Here is a 22,128-nt window from a genome sequence, read left to right on the forward strand (position 1 = left end):
AGCATTGCTTGACAACCATTTTAAGTCTTGCCATAGATTTTCAAGCAGATTTATGTCAAAACTAACTCAGCCACTCAAACAATATGGAGAGTGGTACTCTGTAAAAAATACATAGTATACAATCGGTGACTCAATGTCATATTTATCCTGATACCAGATTCGAATTGACGCAACCCTAACAATATTCCATAAAAAATCTGCCGTTTCCAGCTACAATAGTCATTTACAATGTCTACACTGTGTTTCTGATCAATTTGAAGTTATTTTAATGGACAAAAAAATGTGATTTTCTTTAAAAAATAAGGACATTTCTAAGTGACCCCAAACTTTTCAACTGTAGTGGACGTTGTCATAGTTAGTCTATTTTATTATTGATTGATTGTACATTGGCTAATATTTTATTTTATTTATTTATCCATTATTTTACCAGGTAAATTGACTGAGAACACATTCTCATTTACAGCAACGACCTAGGGAATAGTTACAGGGGATGAATGAGCCAATTGTAAATGGGGGATTATTAAGTGACCATAATGGTTTGAGGGACAGATTGGTAATTTAGCCAGGTCACCAGGGTTAACACCCTTATGATAAGTGCCATGGGATCTTTAATGTCCTCAGAGAGTCAGGACACCCATTTAACATCCCATCTGAAAGACCTTACCCTACACAGGACAATGTCCCCAATCACTGCCCTGGGGCTTTGGGATATTTTTTAGACCAGAAGAAAGAGTGCCTCCTACACCACTTCCAGCAGCATCTGGTCTCCCATCCAGGGACTGACCAGGACCAACCCTGATTAGCTTCAGAAGCAAGCCAGCAGTGGTATGCAGGGTGGTATGCTGGATGGTAAAGGTAGATTTCGCTCTCGCGTCGGATCCTTACAAGGCACCCGGACCCTCGTCCCTGATACCTCCGTCTCTTTCTCCTGCGAGTGACGGGGATGAGGGCATTTTCGGGCGTCTAAAGTAAATCCTTCCCGCCCGACTCCCTGTACGGGGTGAGTAATCTCTGTCCTGATATCTAGAAGCTCTTTTCGGTCATAAGACACATACAAAATACGTTTCAAATAACGCGAAAAAACATACACAATAGCACAATTAGTTACGGGATCGTAAAATGGCAGCCATCTCCGTCAGCGCCGTTCTCATTGTACAGTTGGTAAAAACCGAAAGATTCTTCTGTAGTGACACATTTCCAGTGCATGGCGCATGCGTTTAAGTGTAGCCTAGAAGTCATCGGGTATTTGTCCAATATCGTGCGTAAAAGCAGTTGTTTCTTGACAACAGCGTTTCAAATGGTGTACTTTTGAAAACATCGTCTTCAAATATTGTTATCTTTCTGAATTGTGTCATATTTGACTCTAAAGAATAGTGAGACGCATAGCCACCATCCCTCAGTCTTGTATGCATTTATCCACTGTATAGACCTACCTTCAGCTGACAGCTACAGGGAACAATATTTGTGGTTCTACAGGGTAAGTTCTCGGCTTTTCTTCGGTTTTCTAAATGTATTTACTATTTTCTAAATCTATTTATGGTAAGACATTCATTAGTAATAATACATGTTTATTAAATGTAACAAGTTGTGGACTGTTGGTAAAATTCTGAATCTTTGGCATGAATAACAATGCGAGTTGCAAAAACACATGGCATCACTGAATAATGTGTATTTTGTGTATAATTTATTGAATTCATGCATTTATTAGGCTACCAACATTGCAGCATTACATTTTAACTAATGTAGCCTACACTAATTTATAGGGATGATGTTTGGATTAAGGAATATGATAATGCCATATAACTATATATTCATAATAAATAATCTAATTTCAACTGGGGACTTAAAGTTCTCAAACAATATGAGAAGAAGGGATGGTGAAGAATAGTGTGATTCATTGCAAACACACCAACCCATTACAGACTATCAAGACACAGAACCATGTTGATTGGGTGTTTTATAGTAGTAATAGCACCAGATAATTACATGTCAAGTAGAATAGAGGAAACATTAAATATGGTGTGTAGGCCTATAGCAGCCAGATAGACGCTAAAGAGGTTACTTTTGCTACATTGTATTGTATTCATTTTCTTTTGAAATGATACATCGAATCTGTCCCAAATGGCCTATTCCCTATAAATTAGTGCACTGGGCCTTGGTCAAAATAAGTGATCACAGAGCAGGCCTTAAAGCCTAATCTTGTTGATGTGTGCTCCGTCACAATGGGCTAGTTCCATGCCGCAAACATTTTATGGATCTTCATCCAGGATTTCACTGCTACAGTCCTCTGAAAGGCATTGGGCCTGCTGCTATTGGTTCCCAAGGTGAAGTTTCCCTAGGTACAGCTCTAGGATCAGCTTCCCCTCCCTCAATCCTAACCTTAACCTTTCGTGTGAAAAAGACCTCAATAGAAGACCCCTTTTAATGTGCTTAATTTTTCAAAACAATAATGAACACCATAACATTTGATATATCCTGAGGAATCACATTTTTTCATAATCCTAAAGATGTTATGAATGTAGAAATGTGACTAATCACATAAAGTGAGACTGAGCAATTCTGACTCGTCAACTGGGGTGAATTTCAGTCAACTAAGTGACAACGTTTTTTTAGGCTGTTTGTGAACAGTCACATTGAAGTCATCTTATCCTTGATGCAGGTGCTTCTCAAGAAACTGATAGGGAGTGACTAGAGGCTACTATTTCAAAATGCTTATCTGATGTAGAGATACAAATTCAAGGTGCAGTGTTTGTCTTCTCTGTGAAACACAATCAACCTGATCAATTTCACATAGAAATGTTTAGTTATAGATCTGTCGTTCTCATTGAAAGCAAGTCTAAGAAGAGGTAGATCTGTTCTATGTGCGTTATTTATATGCTTCCTGTTCTTAAGTTTAGTTTTTGCATCTTTTACTTTACCTTTAAGTGACCTTTGCTTTTTAAAAAGAGTGGAATATCCACTCTACTTTAAGGTATTTTTATCAGGCTTTGTTAATGGACACATATGGGGAGATAGAAATGAGGGAGACACAGGAGGAAGGGTGGAGACAGGAAATGAACCCCGTTTTCCAGTGGGGAGCCATGTGCTTGATGCCGGGTTCTGAAAAAAAGCATTGTTCACTAAAATGAAAGCATTGTTCACTAAAATGGTCTGTTTCCATCCTGTTGGGGCAGGTCTATTGGTGACACAGTAATGTCTGGAAAAGTTTCATAATGATGATGTAGATCCTGTTAAGATTGTGCTGGTCTGGGCAATGAGTGGTGAGTTTGTATAATGGCAATTGGTGTATTATACAGCCAATGGTAGCACATCTTTCCCACTGCAACCTTGAATTGCTTCACCATTACTCTAAATTAGCCATGACTGTGTGTGTGTGTGTACGTGAGTACTCTCAAATATATTTCAAATTGCAGTGGTACTTCAGCCTACAGACACCATTAAGATTATATTTTGTTTACAAATGTGTCACAAACAACGTAGGATGTGCCACTTTCAGATGAGTGGGCTGGGACTATATATTTACCTGGAATTTGCTTTGGCATCTCTTACCACCTCTGCCACCATCGCAAGCAGTTAACAAATGTTTTCTGTTTGGTAGAAAGCTGAGTGGTGGGGCTGGGAAAGTATGTATGTAATGTAACCACTCTCAAATTCACTACCATGTGAGAGTTTCACTACCTTGTGAGTGGAACAACTACAGATCCACAGTAATGACCATATTTCAATCAATGGTATGAAAATTATTTTGGAAAGCTCAACCCCTGACCTTAATGGGTGATTTAGCGAGATAGAGAACTTAACAAAAATGCTGTTTTTTACAGAGAGTCAAGTGTGGTCTTGGTGCTGTTTCCTCCTCTGTGTGATTTCCGGTTTGGTCAATGTTTCACATCCAACTGACACAGCAATAGTTTCTTGTGTTTCTTTCTTCTGATACGGGTCATTTGTTATTTTCAGGAGTGTGACATTCATTTCCATTTTGGTCATTTAGTTTATTCCAGAGTGATTTACAGTCAGTGCATTCAGATAAGGTAGGTAAAACAACTACATATCACAGTTATTGCAAGTAAAATCTTCCTAAAAAGCAGCAGTTATTAGCGAAATTGACGGTGGTGCTATTAAGTGCAATAACAACAAGTACAACAGTTATGTGTTAATTTAGGGTACCACACAACATTCATTCTATTTTGCTTTATTTTTGTATTTTTTGTTGTTGTATTGGTTTTGTGCCATACTGTCTGTAGAAATTACAGTGAATGGACGATATAGCCTAATATTCAATCCCAAACGGTGTTCTGTACGATACGAACTGCCACGTGTGACGTCAATGACACTATTAATCCCAACTAATCTTCAATCTTAACATAGGCCATCCGAAGCAGAAACGCAAAGCATTGGACCCGCAAAGCATTGTTCTTATTAACTGACTTACCTAGTTAAATAAAGTGAAAAATATATATATATGCTTAGGACGGTTGGCAGGACCATACAATCAATAGCTCTCACAATGTTCGTTCTCTTGTAGAATCTTTCTTTGCGTAAATAACAAGGCTAATAAGGCTCAAATTCACTACCATGTGAGAGTTTCACTACCTTGTGAGTGGAACAACTACAGATCCACAGTAATGACCATATTTCAATCAATGGTATGAAAATTATTTTGGAAAGCTCAACCCCTGACCTTAATGGGTGATTTAGCGAGATAGAGAACTTATCAAAAATGCTGTTTTTTACAGAGAGTCAAGTGTGGTCTTGGTGCTGTTTCCTCCTCTGTGTGATTTCCGGTTTTGTCAATGTTTCACATCCAACTGACACAGCAATAGTTTCTTGTGTTTCTTTCTTCTTATACGGGTCATTTGTTATTTTCAGGAGTGTGACATTCATTTCCATTTTGGTCATTTAGTTTATTCCAGAGTGATTTACAGTCAGTGCATTCAGATAAGGTAGGTAAAACAACTACATATCACAGTTATTGCAAGTAAAATCTTCCTAAAAAGCAGCAGTTATTAGCGAAATTGACGGTGGTGCTATTAAGTGCAATAACAACAAGTACAACAGTTATGTGTTAATTTAGGGTACCACACAACATTCATTCTATTTTGCTTTATTTTTGTATTTGTTGTTGTTGTATTGGCTTTGTGCCATACTGTCTGTAGAAATTACAGTGAATGGACGATATAGCCTAATATTCAATCCCAAACGGTGTTCTGTACGATACGAACTGCCACGTGTGACGTCAATGACACTATTAATCCCAACTAATCTTCAATCTTAACATAGGCCGTCCGAAGCAGAAACGCAAAGCATTGGACCCGCAAAGCATTGTTCTTATTAACTGACTTACCTAGTTAAATAAAGTGAAAAATATATATATATGCTTAGGACGGTTGGCAGGACCATAAAATCAATAGCTCTCACAATGTTCTCTTGTAGAATCTTTCTTTGCGTAAATAATAAGGCTAACCCCAATTAGTCGACTAGTAGATTGTTTGGTTGTTATGCTGTTAGTCGACTCAAATTGTTTTAGTCGAGCAGAAACAAATATATACAGTACCAGTCAAATGTTTGGACACACCCACTCATTCCAAGGTTTTTCTTTATTTTTACTATTTTCCACATTGTAGAATAAATAGTGAAGACATTAACACTATGAAATAACACATATGGAATCATGTAGAAACAAAAAAAGTGTTAAACAAATAAATATATATTTTATAATTGAGATTCTTCAAAGTTGCCACCATTTGCCTTTATGACAGCTTTGCCGCATACGAAAATGGTCTCTTTTTTTGCTTTCTTGAGTAAGGCACCTCCAACATGCAGGTGTGTTAGCCAAGCTCATTGCTTTCTGTGGTGGTGAGTCAGCCAGCGGGAATATACAGAGTGTCGGGGTTGGTAATGATCTCTAGTTGCGCCGTGATTGACTCAGTGTTATGTCACTCATGGGGACAACAATTCCAAGCCCCTTGGGTGCTTACCATAGAGTTACATTCAAAGTGCCCATCCAAGAAGGCTCAAGGTCGCAGATAAAATTACGTCAAATCACATTATATCTACCGTAGCTTTGATTGTAGCTCATACTTTCAAAATCTTAGCTAGCAAGATAGACTAGCAGTCATCATCATGAATCAAGTCCACAATCTACTGGCAAATCCTTTTAAATCCTTGTCATATGAAGAGAAATTATAGAAAAAATGTATTGGTGCTCATTGGACATAAATATTACAGAACTATTTGGAAATGGCAAATTAAAAAATGAGTGATTTGGAAGGAATCATTGGCTAACTGCATACGTTGGAAAGCAATCACTAGCCTGCTATTCAGTGGAGTGGATGTGTGGTCCAAATTTAGGTTTAAGGGTCTCTTTGATGCCAGCATTTGCCCGCAAGAAGGACGGCCGCACCACCTTTCTTTTCAAGTGAGGACAGCACAACAAGGTGAGTCAAAACAAATATTGTATGCTGCTGCATAAATTATGTAATATGACAGGGAGATATGCATACTGTAGCTAAGAAAGTGATACTAAGTGTATGTTGTGTAGTTAGCTGTTAGTAGCCTACGTGCCTCACCCTAATAATGTGGTCCTTTCCCCCTCATAACTTAACCTACTGTTCTGACTTAGTGGTGCACATGTAGCCTATAGCCTGTTTTAGAGAAATGTAATCATTGAATATTGAAAGAACTTTCATTGTCTGCCTATATGCCCCCTTTATTTATCTTGCGGTTCTGACTTGGTGTACAGGGAGAATACTGTAAGACTGGCCCCTTTTTCTGAATTCTGTCGCTGTACATTTCAAAAGTGCTGAACAAATAGTTATATTAACTATTTTCGTCCTAGCTCACTCAACTTTAGGTTTGTCGATTAGTCATTGTCTTTTGTTTGGAGCGCTCCTGTCAATGTTGAGTAAGAACGTGCAAGCATAGAGGTAGGCCTATAGGCTACCTGGCCTGTGCGCAAATGGAGGCAAATGGAGGCATATATCAGATCCCATTTGGGGATCTGATAGTATTTCTGATTGGCTTAACATACCACCACTAATGACCTGTGGAGCTTCTCAAAGTAATGTTTTCTTCACCTCAAACAGCAAGCAAACAATGTATGTTTTAAGATGATTTAGAATTAGAATAGTTCCTCAATGTATTTGAAAAATCTTTCCACCTCTCCCTTTCGATAACCACTCGATAACCACTCAGCGTGAAAGGTGAAAATGTAATGTTCTGATCCAGTGGAAACGTCATAAAATAGGCCTACCTGATTACTTCTTATCAGTGCTTGACTTGGATTGAAATAGGTTCCGGTACTCATTTTGGGTGCTGGTATTGTTCATATGTAGGTGCAGGAGCTCCACATTACCTTTGAGCTAATATTCTATAAGAGGAACAAGAGCTCAAGCAGTAGAAAATTTGAGGTGCCGGTACTCAGCTCTGGTGAACTCCTGCCCAAGTCAAGCACTGTTTCTTATCCCTTGCGCAAATAGCCTACAGCTGTGTCTGTCCCAAGCTCACTGGCGCAGGAAACTCTGAGAGCCCAGAATATTTTATACAATGTTTCAAGTTCACTAGCTCAAGCTTCAGGCGGAACTAAGTTAATAGTTGATGAAATGTTTAAAGTTTGATGCAGACAGGCATCCGTAGCCAATGTGATTTATAGGATATATTTATACCTTGCTTGTTGAGCGTATTATGATTGTTAGAGGGATGGGACTTACTTTTCCTAGGACTACTGACTGTTTATTTGGCAGCCAGTAAGCTGAAGGTGCACCTCCACTACCAGCTGTTCCTACTACCACTTCCACATCCACTTCACCGCCCTGAGCTACAAGGCCCCGGGCTGTGGGGTGGAGCATGCCCACCTGCTTTCGGACTTGATCTAGAACCTCCAGGCAGACTCCCAGTAGTATCACAGTCGCTCCCTCTCCTTCTCTCTGCGGGTTGACCAAGGCCTGCTCAGCAAGTTCAAGGATGCCGGCAAGCTGTAGTGTCTAGACTCCCAAACACGACAACACTACTACGGTAGGACCTCAGAGGGAGGAACACATTGAGAATGGTGGTGGTTTGGTACACAGGCCTTTTCGCAGTTGAATTTGCTAAAATCCTGTGTCCTGTCCTCCGTCCTCTCTCGCCTCCTTTTTAAAAAGGCCAAAAGTAATCGTGGAGTGGCAGCGAGGTGAGGTAATGTGGACGAAGATATGCTTGTATGAAATTACTCTACTTCTCCAGTCGCATGTCGCATGAATGACGTTTACAGGGGTGGATCCCAAAATAAATGTGTAAAGTGATAAAAACATATTAAGTTAGTTGTGCCAGACATTTTACAGATAAATTATATGTTTTTCAACGTGTGCATGTTTTTCTCCTCAGAAAAAACTAAAGCTCTTCCACAAAGGACTTGCATGTTTATCCTCGATGAAAAGTGGCTATCGAGGAGGGGAGGACACTCTTCTGTTCGCCTGTTAACAAATTGACATCTCCTCTACCATTTATCGGGTTCCTGGTCATGGAGGAGAGAGGGTGGAGGACAGACTTTTCCCAAATGAGAAAAGGCCACAAATGTCCGTCACTTTGACATTCACTTACAAACCAAAAATCAGCTTTAAAGAAAATATAGGTGCAATTATTTTTTCTAATGATTTAGCCAGATAGTGCCTTCAGAAAGTATTCATACCCCTTGACTTATTCCACATTTTAGTGTTACAGCCTGAATTCAAAATGGAGATGGAGAACCAATTCTCACCCATCTACACACAATAGCCCACAATGACAAAGTGAAAACATTTGCTAATTTATTGACAATATCTCATTTACATGCCCTGGGACAATACATATTAGAATCACCATTGGCAGTGAATGCACATGTGAGATTTCTTGGTACGTTTCGAAGGGCTTTGTACACCTGGATTGTACAATATCTGCTTATTATTCTTTTCAGAATTCTTCAAGCACTGTCAAGTTGGTTGTTGATCATTGCTTAACAACCATTTTCAAGTCTTGCCATAGATTTTCAAGCAAATTTAAGTCAAAACTAATATGATGCACCGATGTGACATTTTTGGCCGATACCAATATCCGATATTTTCCCGGCCAGAAAAAAACGATAACGATAAACCGATGTTTAACATTTTAGCAGCCTTTTAAGCATTCTAATACAGTTAAATAGTTAACACACCCACATGGACGGAGCATCTCAGTGCAAGAGGCGTCACTAATGTCCCTGGTTCGAATCCAGGCTGTATCACATCTGGCCGTGATTGGGTGTCCCATAGGCCGGCGCATAATTGGCCCAGAGTCATCCGGATTTGGCCAGGGTAGACCGTCAATTGTAAATAAGAATTTGTTCTTAACTGACTTGCCTAGTTAAAAAAAAGGTTACACATACACATACACACACCACACAGACCAAAAAGTTATATTGTTGGCATTTACGTATGTCCACATTACCAGTAAAACATTATCAAAACCTGTTTTTTTCACTTACTTGCTGTACTGTTTCGTTGTTCATTCGTTCTGTTGTTTCATTCTCAATCAGGATTTCTATGGAATGCCGTTTTGGGCTTTGCATGTGGAAAACAGATACAAGTCAAATGACACTATTTGACGTGTCAAATTAGCTTGTTGACCAATCAGGACCTGAATATGACTGCACGTTACATAATAATTTAACGCGTTCATACTTTTTTACATAGTTATTACACATTGATTACACTATCACTCGTATTTCATGTCACAACGATTCATCGATACGAGTTCTGACCTTAGTTCTTTTGTTATGTCTATGTTGGGCGTGAGTTGGGTGGGTTGTCTATGTTCATTTTTCTATGATTTGGGATTGCTGTGCTCAGCCTGGTATGGTTCTCAATCAGAGGCAGCTGTCAATCGTTGTCCCTGATTGAGAATCATACTTAGGTAGCCTGGTTTCACTTTTGAGTTGTGGGTGTTTGTTTTCCGTGTCAGTGTTTGTTCCATACGGTACTGTTTCGGTTTAGTTATTTCACGTTGTCGTTTATTGTTTTTGTTTCAGTGTTCACGTTTCTTATTAAAAATCAAGATGAACACTTACCATGCTGCGATTTGGTCCTCTCCTTCATACGACGACCGTTACAGGTAAAGTCTCGCGCACCTACAGTGCTGGTCATAGAAAAAGCTAGCTAGCTCATGGATGCAAACAATGTTCTTCCCCGAAAACATAGCAAAATGACAATCTGTGTCAGTAGCTGTAGTTAGCTAGCTAACAATATAGCAAGGTGTTGTCATGACGTGGCCTTTTCTGGGTATAGATTGTGAGTTCCCCCTCTCTCACTCTCTCCTACACCCAGGTTCTGTTATCTCAGATCGTAAATTCCTGGTGGAAACTCTCCCCCTTTTCATGCAGAGAGACCACAGAGTGAACAAAGTATTTCACGTGGCCGAACTCCTAAATCCCCAAAATGGGAAAAAACAATATGTCCACTTGTGAGATGGTGGGAATGGTCCGTGGACACTAAAGGGACATTATGATGAGTGTGTTTCATTTGGTGACCTCAGAGAGGACAGGAAACACACATAAATATGTCTCTGAATGGGTACATTTCTCAATTATGGGGTTTGCATCTAATTCTTGTATAAAATGAATGAGTAATGATGAAACTATTTGTGAAATTATGTAATGTGATGTTTAAACTTTAACGTGAGCATAGACATGATCAGGTGCCTTTTCTACTTTTACAAATAAAAGCCCCTAAGAAAATCCTCTTTAGACTGAGCAAACCCACAGCGTGAGCTGTGATTGTGAATAGTTTAGACCACGCATACCTTGATGTAAACTGAGGTGGCACAGGTTTGAGTACCAAGATTAGAAAACCATACCACGTGGAGAATTACACGGCTGGAAATGGTTAAACTCTGAGACTATCGATCCCTACAGAATAAGCGCAAATCATAGATACTAATTACTAGTCTGCAGCTAGAAATTATGTAAACCTGGGACAAGAATACCGACAACCGCCGAAACACCTATTCTATGAGAAGAGATGGTACTCTGAAGTATCCATCCTAACCACTAAAGACTTTGATCTTCAGGGAAACTGAAAGAGAGAGAGAGACTCGAATGAACTCTCCACCAGACGGACTGGATGCCAACAGAGAAGATCACAACAACACATGGGCGTAAATATATATTCATTGCAATTATTCCCGAATGAGTGAGCGTTCATGTGAAAAGGATTAGCATTTCAATGAATATAATTATCAACTGTGTGTAGTGATCCCTTTGGTCTTTCCAGTTTCTTTCTCAGTCCACACCCACTTCCTGTTGTCCACCAAGCTGTCATATCGGCTAAGCCCACTAGGGACTCTTCCGTCAGGCCAAACTGTATGATTTCTGTCGGTCAATATTAATTTCTAGAGCAAGGGCATAGAGCCAGTAAGGTTAGAAATTAGAGGATAGATCTGTCCACCTACCGAGCTAAGCCAGTGTTGGTAGGCCACAGGCGTATCTGTTTTTATGTATGATGCACTCCGGTAATATAATGCTAGCAAAAAGTATGCTGAATGGGTTAATGTGAGACGTCACTAGTAAAAATCCAGTTCAATGTGTTATTGAATTCCCTGTGCTATATAAGAATAGCTGTGGTTTCTGACGTAGCCAGTGGGTAACATTAGCAATACATTTCTAGTGCTAGGATACAATCCAGCTACTTATAGAAATTTGAGAAACAGAGCGTTTGGCCAAATGTGGGCAATTTCTGCCTCCCGCATTTCAGAACCGGGTAGGCTCAGTCATTATTAATTTCTCAAGCAAGGACAAAGAGCCAGCCAATTGAAATTGAGTAGATATTAGCTTGACGAGCAATAATTATCTTTCTCACATTTCCACGCGAGTAGAACACGGTGCACTTCGTTGTTTGCCGTGCGTTCTGGTTAAAACATCTAAAAAATAACACAGAGAAATGGTTTGAACGTAATTACGTTATAAGTAAAATCACCCTATTTTGTGCTTGGAAGTGAGATTTCTGTACAAATAGGATAAGTTTAGCATGATAGGCTAAGCTAACAAAGGGAAAGCAGACATGTTGTTTTCCCTGTGTCACATTGAAAGTGCCGCCCTTGGTATTTCCGTTTGATTTCAGCTTTCTGCAATCAGTGACCCCCTGCTGGTGAAGATTCGGCAGTACATTTTCTTCAAAAGGAATTATGTAACACCCAAACGTGGATCACGTTAAGATATCAATGTCTCATTCAATTGAACTAATAAGTAGAATTACCAGATTTTCCTTTTCAGGTGGACCTTTTAAATAATATCCAAATTGATTGGGTTTCTACAATGAGACAATTTAAACTTTTTCCACATTAACCTACATGAAGGAACGCTCTCAAGTTAATTTAAAGTTTAATTCACAAATGGCTATACAGGTTTGATTTATCATTAAAATGGATCAATCAGTAAAATTTGCATTTGCAAAGCACATTCAGTAAACCCCAGTACTGACGGAAGTCCCGCCTCCAGCGAGAATCCCATGGGGCTTCAGCCTTAGGGAGAGGTGAACCTAGTGGTGAATGTAACCTAACATTTAAACCTCTGGTTACACGTTTATGATAATCCAGGCAATCCCAATTGATTGGGTATCATCATCTCATTCAATTTAATAGGTTCAATTGTCAAACATAACTTTTTAGGTTCTTCCCAATTAAATGATACATTTTAAATGTTGCAATAGTAACAGAGATGAACCAATTTCCCAGGTTAAGTAATGTTTAATTCCCAGATAGCCTATCCAGGTATGATTAATCATTATCATTGATTAATTAATCAAATTTACTTTTGCAAATTCATTCACATCCGACTCCCACATTACTGGTATAGTATGGATGGTTCATTAAAAATTGTCTTTGCAGCTTCTAACATATCCCAAAACCAAACTTTGGAAAAATGGGAAAAACATTTTTCCTTTCAAATGTTCTAATAATGTGCAAGCTATCAGAGGGGGTAGTCCCCACCCATAAAAGGATTGATCTCTGACCTCAGCAGCGATACCAACCCTAATTATGCCATTAGCGGAAAAACAGCAGACATGGCGAACAACGCTCTCCAAAAATCAAACATCGGGCTCGGGCCTCGTAAATGTTCTCTCCAGTCTAGCCCTGATGTCTTGCCATCTGAGATTGGCATTGGTCCAATACCGCAGTGCACAGCTGAAGCATGAGCAGGTAATGGTAGACATAAGGGGACAGGTGGAGAGAACCGTAAAACCAATGACAAATGCAGAAAAGGGAAAAATTCTGCTATCTCTGGAACTGCCTCCCTCATGTGTCCCTCAGTCTTCTCCTCTTGGCCATTCGGCACTGAGTAATATGGTGCCTCTTTGCCAACAAAGCCAAAGCTTGGCTTCCCCTCTTGGCCTTTCGGCCCCAATTTTCCCACGGGAGGAAGCCAACCGCAGAATACCTTGACAAACTGGTCAAGAATTTCCCCACCTTTGATGCTGTTCCAAGTCAGCCAAACGATACTGAGACGTTCCTAGCTGACATAGAGGACGCATTGGATGGCTAACCGGATGCTACGGGTTCTGACAGAGTTTACCTTTTGAAGCGAACATCAAATAGACACGTGACGGGGTTCATTCAACACGTGCTAAATGACTACGCTAAACTTGCCATAGCTTTGAAAGTAGAATTCAGTGGTTTTGCGACTCGCAAACATGATAGCTAACTGGCTAACATCGTCAAACAAGCTCGGAACGAACACCCACAAGCTTATTATCATAGGCTTCGTTCAGCTTACTTTGGTCTACTCACTGAAACCGGAATGGAATAGCTGTTACCATTCAAACAAATGTTTCTATCAAACATGTATCCCACCTTCATTACCTACTTGGGCCCTGCGTTGGCTTGCCTATCTTACAACTCAGAGAGAATGCAAGCACAGCTTTTGAGGCATCAAAAGTTCACAACGCTAAGAGCCCTGACCACTCGGTTTTGAAGTTTGACCAGGAGCACTCACTCCAGTTAGAGGGTGCATTATCAGGTATTGGAGCGTTGACGGTTTCAACAACGGTTTCTACCACGAAACCACGATTCCAATAACCTCTGCGGTCAAAATAACTGTAAAGTACGTCGCCATCGAAACGACTACCGAAACGACTACTACTGCACCCGATCCACACAAAGTGTCAGAGCACAAGGGTAACAAAGGGTTAAAGGTCGATCAAAATGTAGACCAATGTTCTCTAGAAGTTCCACTACGTGAAGAACTAAAGTGAGAAACATTTGAGAAAAGGGTAAAAGATAGAAAAGGACTAAAAGGACTAGACGGGGAATTACCGGACACCAGGTTCGCAGGAATTAACACCCATAGCAAGGACGTTAAAATTCAAATTTATCTTGCTCGAGACCATATCCAGGGCCCGCTTGATCAAGCCAAGCCTACTCAAAATCCGAAAAGTCGATCTGCTTTCACCTTGAACAGAAATGGCACATCACGTCGTTGTGAACGACCACTCCACTTTGTAGGGAATATGTCCACTAAACACGAATCTAAACGCCCATATCTGGAAAGAGTCCTGGAGGACTGCTTAACTGTGTTGTTACCTACCCTTACCACCTGGGGGCGGCCTGTCAGGAAGTCCAGGATCCAGTTGCAGAGGGTGGTGTTTAGTCCCAGGCTCCTTAGCTTGGTGATGAGCTTTGAGGGTACTATGGTGTTGAACGCTGAGCTGTAGTCAATGAACATCATTCTCACATAGGTGTTCCTTTTGTCCAGGTGTGAAAGGGCAGTGTGGAGTGCAATAGAGATTGTGTCATCTGTGGATCTGTTTGTGCAGTATGCAAATTGGAGTGGGTCTAGGGTTTCTGGGATAATGGTGTTGATGTGAGCCATTACCAGCCTTTCAAAGCACTTCATGGCTACGGATGTGAGTGCTACGGGTCTGTAGTCATTTAGGCAGGTTGCCTTTGTGTTCTTGGGCACATAGACTATGGTGGTTTGCTTGAAGCATGTTGGTATTACAGACTCAATCAGGGACATGTTGGAAATGTCAGTGAAGACACCTGCCAGTTGGTCAGCACATGCCCGGAGCACACGTCCTGGTAATCCGTTCCGGAGCCTGGCCCCGCAGCCTTGTGTATGTTGACCTGTTTAAAGGTCTTACTCACGTCGGCTACGGAGAGCATGATCACACAGTCGTCCGGAACAGCTGATGCTCTCATGCATGCCTCAGTGTTGCTTGCCTCGAAGCGAGCATAGAAGTGATTTAGCTCGTCTGGTAGGCTCGTGTCACTGGGCAGCTTGCTGCTGTGCTTCCCTTTGTAGTCTGTAATAGTTTGCAAGCCCTGCCACATCGGACGAGCGTCGGAGCCGGTGTAGTATGATTCAATCTTGGCCCTGTATTGACGCTTTGCCTGTTTGATGGTTCGTCGCAGGGCATAGCGGGATTTCTTGTAAGCTTCCGGGTTAGTGTCCCGCACCTTGAAAGCGGCAGCTCTCAGTATGAATGTTGCCTGTAATCCATGGTTTCTGGTTAGGGTATGTACGTACAGTCACTGTGGGGACGACGTCGTCAATGCACTTATTGATAAAGCAAGTGACTGATGTGGTGTATTCCTCAATGTCATCGGAAGAATCCCGGAACATGTTCCAGTCTGTGATAGCAAAGCAGTCCTGAGGTTTAGCATCTGCTTCATCTGACCATTTTTTTTATAGACCGAGTCACTGGTGCTTCTTGCAGAACACCTTCTGTATTCTGTTAGACAGGTAACTCTTTATCCACAATATAGCAGGGGATGTAAAACCATAACATATATGTTTTTCCAGCAGCAGACTATGATGGGTAATGTCAAAAGCTGCACTGAAGTCTAACATAACATCCTCACAATCTTTTTATCATCAGTTTCTCTCAGCCAATCATCAGTCATTTGTGTAAGTGCTGTGCTTGTTGAATGTCCTTCCCTACAAGGGTGATGAAAGTCTGTTGTCAAATTGTTTACTGTAAAATAGCATTGTATCTGGTCAAACACATTTTTTTCAAAACTTTACTTAGGGTTGGTAACAGGTTTGTCTTTCATAATTTGTTCAGATATACTTGGATTTGTCGTATCAGCGGTTGTTGTTGGCATGTCATATGCCTAAGTTTGATAATCTTGCCAATGAAAAAAATCATTAAAGTAGTTGGCAATATCAGTCGGTTTTGTGATGAATAAGCGTTTGCCTTTTTAAAAATTAATTCAAGGTGCTCCAAGGCTTTGTACTATCATTCTTTATGTCATTTATCTTTGTTTCATCATGTAGTTTCTACTTTTTTATTCAGTTTAGTGACATGATTTCTCAACTTGCAGTATGTTTGCCAGTCGGTTGTGCAGCCAGACTTATTTGCCATTACTTTTGCCTCATCCCTCTCAACCATAATTTTTCACTTCCTTATCAATCACGATGATTTAATAGTTTTTAGTCATTTTCTTATTGGGTGCATGCCTATTAGTAGTTGGGATAAGCAATTTTGCAAATGTGTTAAGTGCAGCGTTTGTTTGCATCTCATGACACACCACAGACCAACAAATATTCTTTACATCAACAACATAGGAATCACTACAACATGAATTGTATGTCCTCTTATACACTATATTAGACCCAGCCTTTGGAATGTTGGTTTTCCTATATATGACTTCTATATTGTGATCACTACATCCGATGGATCTGGATACTGATTTTAAGCACATTTTCTGTAAATGTTATAATGTTGTATTGCTACCACTGTATCATCAAATGTATTATCTAAGTGAGTTTCAGAGATAGTCAGAATATGAATGTGATCTGTTACTAGCCAGTTATTAATTTCATGAACCTTGTTTCTTAAGCTAACATGGGCTATTTTGAGCTCTGTTCTGTGATGCTTTTCATTGCTTTACTGGGAAGCTTAGCAGAAGTAGATATTCTCATGTTACTTATGTTAGTGCAGGGTGAGCTGCACACAGTGGCCTTCCTACTAGGGCACACCACCTCAGTACAAACATCATAAATCTGGTTCATAGGCACATGATTGCTGCATACAATAGCTGTAGGATCAGCAGAGGCATTCAGGGCAGTTAGAGGGACATAAATTAGGTTACTTACATTGTGTCTACCAACGCCCCTGGTATAATGTACATTTGCTAAAGCATTATGATGACTCAGAGACACAATGGTAGGGATTAACGTATTTGGGCTTGGGGCATTGATAAGTCATTGTCTCAACGTAGCCTTATAATGCTGTGAAAGGATCCAGGAACCCAAATGATTTGGTTGGATCCCATATTCCTTATAAAACGTGTTTTGTTTCCAAAAGGTATCAAAATTGTCAACAAAATTACACCCATTGAGCTGCAATAATCACGTAGCCAGTTGTGAAGAGAAAGAATCCTGCTAAAATGTTCAATGCCACATGGAGCGCTGGAGCTGTCTGCAAGCACAGCTCCATGAGTGAGATTTCCAACTGCTCAACTCCGCTCACATGCTCTGACCCCCTCACATTGACTAGGTACTGGTATTACCTGTATATAGCCTCGTTACTGTTACTTTAGCTTATTTTATTTTGTGTTTATTTATTTTTGCAAATATTTTCTTTAAAAAAAATTCAACATTGATGGGTAAGGGCTTGTAAGTAAGCATTTCACGGTAAGGTCTACACTTGTTGTATTCGGCACATTTGACAAATAAAATTAGATTTGTGTGTGTTAGTGATGCTGAATTGTTGTTACATATCGGAATATTATTTTTCACAAGATATCTTTTTGACAATATCGCAGTATTATTTTTGCACTAATTGGCTGTACCTGCACCAAAACTCCAGTATTTTTCCTTCATAGCTTGTTCTCCATCTTCTTTTTAAATAAGGAGCCAATTTGTTTTCAGCACTTTTATTTCCATGATTGACCAAAACATTTTATTATGGCTCTCTCATGTCCCAATATGTTTGGACTATGGAATCTCAATAAAATCACATTATTTAATGGCAAAGCATGTAGAATCGCAATACATATCGTATCGGCACCTAAGTATTGTGATAATATTGTATTGTGAGGACCCTGGCAATTCCTAGCTTGTGTGTGTGTGTGTGTGTGTGTGTGTGTGTGTGTGTGTGTGTGTGTGTGTGTGTGTGTGTGTGTGTGTGTGAGAGAGAGCTTTTGTGTGTGTGTGTAGACCAACCTATGAGGGGAGGGAGGAAAAGGGCAGTTGTTACAGCTGACTGGTGGCTAGCTGATTGGGCGATCTATTAAATGGGATGTTCCTCTCTCTCTCTCTCTCTCTCTCTCTCTCTCTCTCTCTCTCTCTCTCTCTCTCTCTCTCTCTCTCTCTCTCTCTCTCTCTCTCACTCACTCTCTCACTCACTCACTCACTCACTCACTCACTCACTCACTCACTCACTCACTCACTCACTCACTCACTCACTCACTCACTCACTCACTCACTCACTCACTCACTCACTCACTCACTCAGGGTGAAACCATCACCACAAACACTCCAGACATGAGAAGGAGCAGGTGAAGATGTCTCTGAAGAACACCAAAAGTAAGTGATTTAAACCAGTATTTCAATTAATTATATCCAATTCTATCAGTTTGAGAATGAACAGACTCTTCAGATTTCAGATAACCTAATGCCAGGTAATTTAGTCAGTTATGACTAAACCAGTCATGGTATTATGTTATTGTATATTCTGCTGTTGGGTTTTCCTTAACATTAGTCAGTTCAAATGTGAGAGGAGGTTAGTAAAAAAAAGGGGCTTTTCTTTGTGAATATATTGAAATGTGTTGCTTGTAACGCCTTATTGTTAATAAGCACCCCAGACGTTGTCTTGTTGCTACTCTGCTATGTGTAATGTGTTGAAAAACCGTTCCGTTACCATTAGTCAAATTCCAGGAAGTTTTCACTGTCTTGAAGTTCAAGTTCAGTTCACTTAAAGTTCAGATTTTCAATGACTCATATATTATTATCTGAAAGGATAAACGGATCCTGGATTGATATATACAGCCCCCAGAGCTTGAGTTTGACCAGTCTTTTTTTGTTATTTGTGTCACAGCATTGCACAGCATGTTGCACTCGCCTGGGTCAAAATCGGCAAGTGAAAAATATTTTATTGCATTAAATTGAAATAACAAATGCCCTTGTGTCTTCAACACCACCAGGGAAATTATTTTGTGTCTGCCTTTCTTTTACGGATTTTGACCCAGGCGAGTATGGCATGCTGTGCTGTGAAGCGTGCAAAAGGTTTCTGTACATTAAAATCACCTCCCTGTGTTAATTTGCAGCATGGTCCAGAGTACTTGTACCTGTGCTGCTGCTGTGCTGTGTGTCCTACTACTATTCACATTTCTTCCTTCAGAGGTAAACCTCCCTTTTGTCTTCATTCAGCCACCTGGTCCTCCTCAAGGTCCTTCTGCATTTGACAGGATTTGAGTGCTACAGAGGATGGCAGAGTTTATGTAAGCACGGTGTGGCTTGTAAGAGAGATACAGGCTGTGTCTCAAATGGCACACTATTCCCTATATAGTGTGCTACTTTTTGACCAGGGCCCATAGGGCTCCGGTCAAAAAGAGTGCCTATGGGCCCTGGTCAAATGTAGTGCACTGTATAGGGAATAGGGTGCCATTTGGGACGTACCCATGTACTCTTTAGCACAGCTGGGGGGAGAGATTAAGCTTGGTTCAGGGCTGCCCTGACCAGGCACTGTTAGAGAAAGACAGAGGAGAAGCTCAAAGTCTCTTTGCATGAGGTGTTGGCCAAATGCAAACACAACGTTCCTTTGCACGTTATCTTTTTGGCCAAAATGTCAGATAAGTGGGTCTGCTAGACTTCGATAAGCAGCACATTTTATTCAGTATAGCTATCTAAACAGAACAATTACAGAACATTACAAATTGTACGTATAAGAGAAACATAGAGCAGTATCGATGACAGATAGCTTCGACCAGACCATCCCATCAAGTTCAGGATTTGCATCTTTTGACCAATGGGTAAAATTATATGTTAATTGTCTAGATAATCGTCTAAGAAAGAAAACCAGTAGTCCAAACCACGTCTGTCATTATCTGTTCAAAGGTTATTTGAGTTTTTACCCTTGTATGATAGCAGAATTACGGTGACTAAATCAACGGAGACTAGAGAAAAAAAAGTGGTCAAAAATCAAGAAAATTGCACTGCGTCAGCTAGGCTGGATTCTGTGCCAGAATTAAGGCTAATGGCTTACCTGACAGGCTCACTTTCCCATTGAACTTGTCAACTTTTGTCTCAAATCCGCAGGACATAAAACAACATAGAGACATGACATGTAGTATTTTCATATTTTAGTGGAATATTTTAATTAGAAATTCCTGTTCTTTTTCAAACTTTTCTCACAAAAACAAGCTTTTTATTTTCAAAGCCTTTTACATTTAATTCAGCTCGTGTCATGATAATTTAGCTTTTAGCTACCTGCGGAAACAGGAAGGAAGACTGAAGCAAAACCTAAGTTATTTTTTTATATATTTATTTTCTGTCTTAGTAAAGTTGTTTTTGCGGACTAAAGCCTCACTGTCTCTGTGTCAATCTGCACGCTCAACCCAACACCCCACGGTTTACCACATATGGTGGAGATGCGGGGAACTCAATAGATTTGGGTGCCGTGGGGTCGAGTGTGCGGAGATTACCATGGAGGAGCTGGTGGCTCAGTTCATACTCAGCCAGCAGAAGCAACAGGCTCTCCAGGAGCAAGCGCTGGAGGAGCAGCTCCAACAAAACCGCAGACTGGTAGCTGAGGTAGCCCAGTTGAAGGTTGGGAGGGCTCAGGAGTCAGTTCTTGATTCAATTAAGGAAGGAAGATGACGTGGAGCCATATCTGTGCACCTTCGAGAGGACGGCACAGCGGGAAGGATGGCCCAAACCCCAGTGGGCCAGCCTGTTGGCACCCTACCTCTGGGAAGGCCCAGAAGGCCTACTTTGATTTGAACACTGACCAGGCCGCGAATTATGAGGAACTCTAACGGGAGATACTAAGCCGTTATGGGTTCAATCTCGCACGCCGTGCACAACTGGTTCACGACTGGGACTTTGACCCCACCCTGTCCCCCCGTGCGCAGATAAGCGACCTGGTGTGGCTGGCTACTGACGGAAGTACCGTCCCTCCCGATGCTCGACAAACTTGTCCTGGATAAATACCTTTGGGCCCTGCCCTACGAGATGAAGAAGATGGTGAGCATGCAGAACCCCCAGAGCCTGGAGGAATTGCTGACAGCGGTGGAAATTCACCAGAACACCCAGGACCTGCTGAGAGGGGCCCGAGCGAAGAAAGGATTTGAGTGCTACAGAGGATGGCAGAGTTTATGTAAGCACGGTGTGGCTTGTAAGAGCTGAAGGGGGCCCGGACGGAACCAGCCAAGGCTGTGAAGCGGGAGGGTGATTCAAACCGACGACGCCGGCGGCTGCTGGACCCCGATCAGAGACTCTGCTATGAGTGCGGTGAGCCGGGGCACCTCGCGTGGAGCTGTCCCGTCCGGGAGGAGGCCATGCCCTCCGCACCCCCCAACTCTGGGACAACCCGGATGGCGAGTTACGTCACTTCCTGTTGGGCGCACACCGAGACGGCCCCTCCGATGGTTCTGGTACAAATCGATGGCATCGACACCAGCGCTCTGCTGGACTCCGGCAGCATGGTGACCCAGGCCTACCAGCAGTGGTTCACACGAGAGGGGAACGAGGAACCGGGGGACGAGGAGGTGACAGTGTCTTGTGTACACGGGGACACGAAGAGGTACCCAACGGTGCTGGTGAGGATAACCACCTCAAAGGGGGAGTGCCAGATACGCGTGGGAGCTGTTCCTAACTTACCCGTGTCCATTCTCCTCGGTCGAGACTGCCCTCTCTTCCAGGCACTGTGGAGGAAGGACCTGGGGAGGCGAGCACGGGAGGTAGGAAGAAAAGGAAAAAAGATGGTGGCCTGTGCAACCCAACCCCCGCCACAAGAGGTGTCCACTGGGCCCGAGTCGGACCCAGAGGAGGGAGACGACCCCGCTCTGGCAAGCGAGCCACCGCATGAGGAAGACCTCAAGCTCCCCTTTATGGAGGTGGAGGAACTAGACGGACCTCCCGACACGGGAATCCTCACGGGTCAGTTCGGGATGGCCCAATTAGAAAACTCAAATCCCCAGAAC

At 41.5% G+C, this 22,128-nt stretch overlaps 1 protein-coding gene across 8 annotated transcripts in view; it reads left to right on the forward strand.

Moving 5' to 3' along the window:
* The first annotated feature begins 1,214 nt into the window (after window positions 1-1,214).
* Window positions 1,215-22,128, forward strand: part of LOC112228341 (CMP-N-acetylneuraminate-beta-galactosamide-alpha-2,3-sialyltransferase 4) — a 48,352-nt gene continuing 27,438 nt past the window's right edge. For 2 of the 8 annotated variants that reach the window (XM_042308977.1, XM_042308976.1), the window contains exons 1-4: window positions 3,883-4,028; window positions 6,349-6,434; window positions 18,440-18,511; window positions 19,252-19,327. In XM_042308977.1, coding sequence (XP_042164911.1) covers window positions 18,490-18,511; window positions 19,252-19,327 — 98 coding nt within the window. In that variant the 5' untranslated portion in view covers window positions 3,883-4,028; window positions 6,349-6,434; window positions 18,440-18,489. Of the gene's footprint in view, window positions 1,478-3,881; window positions 4,029-4,507; window positions 4,941-6,348; window positions 6,435-18,439; window positions 18,512-19,251; window positions 19,328-19,354; window positions 19,426-22,128 lie in introns of those variants that run through there. The other 6 variants (XM_042308972.1, XM_042308975.1, XM_042308970.1 and 3 more) reach the window with 6 other exon arrangements.

Source organism: Oncorhynchus tshawytscha, linkage group LG30, assembly GCF_018296145.1.
Source record: "Oncorhynchus tshawytscha isolate Ot180627B linkage group LG30, Otsh_v2.0, whole genome shotgun sequence".
NCBI lineage: Eukaryota > Metazoa > Chordata > Actinopteri > Salmoniformes > Salmonidae > Oncorhynchus > Oncorhynchus tshawytscha.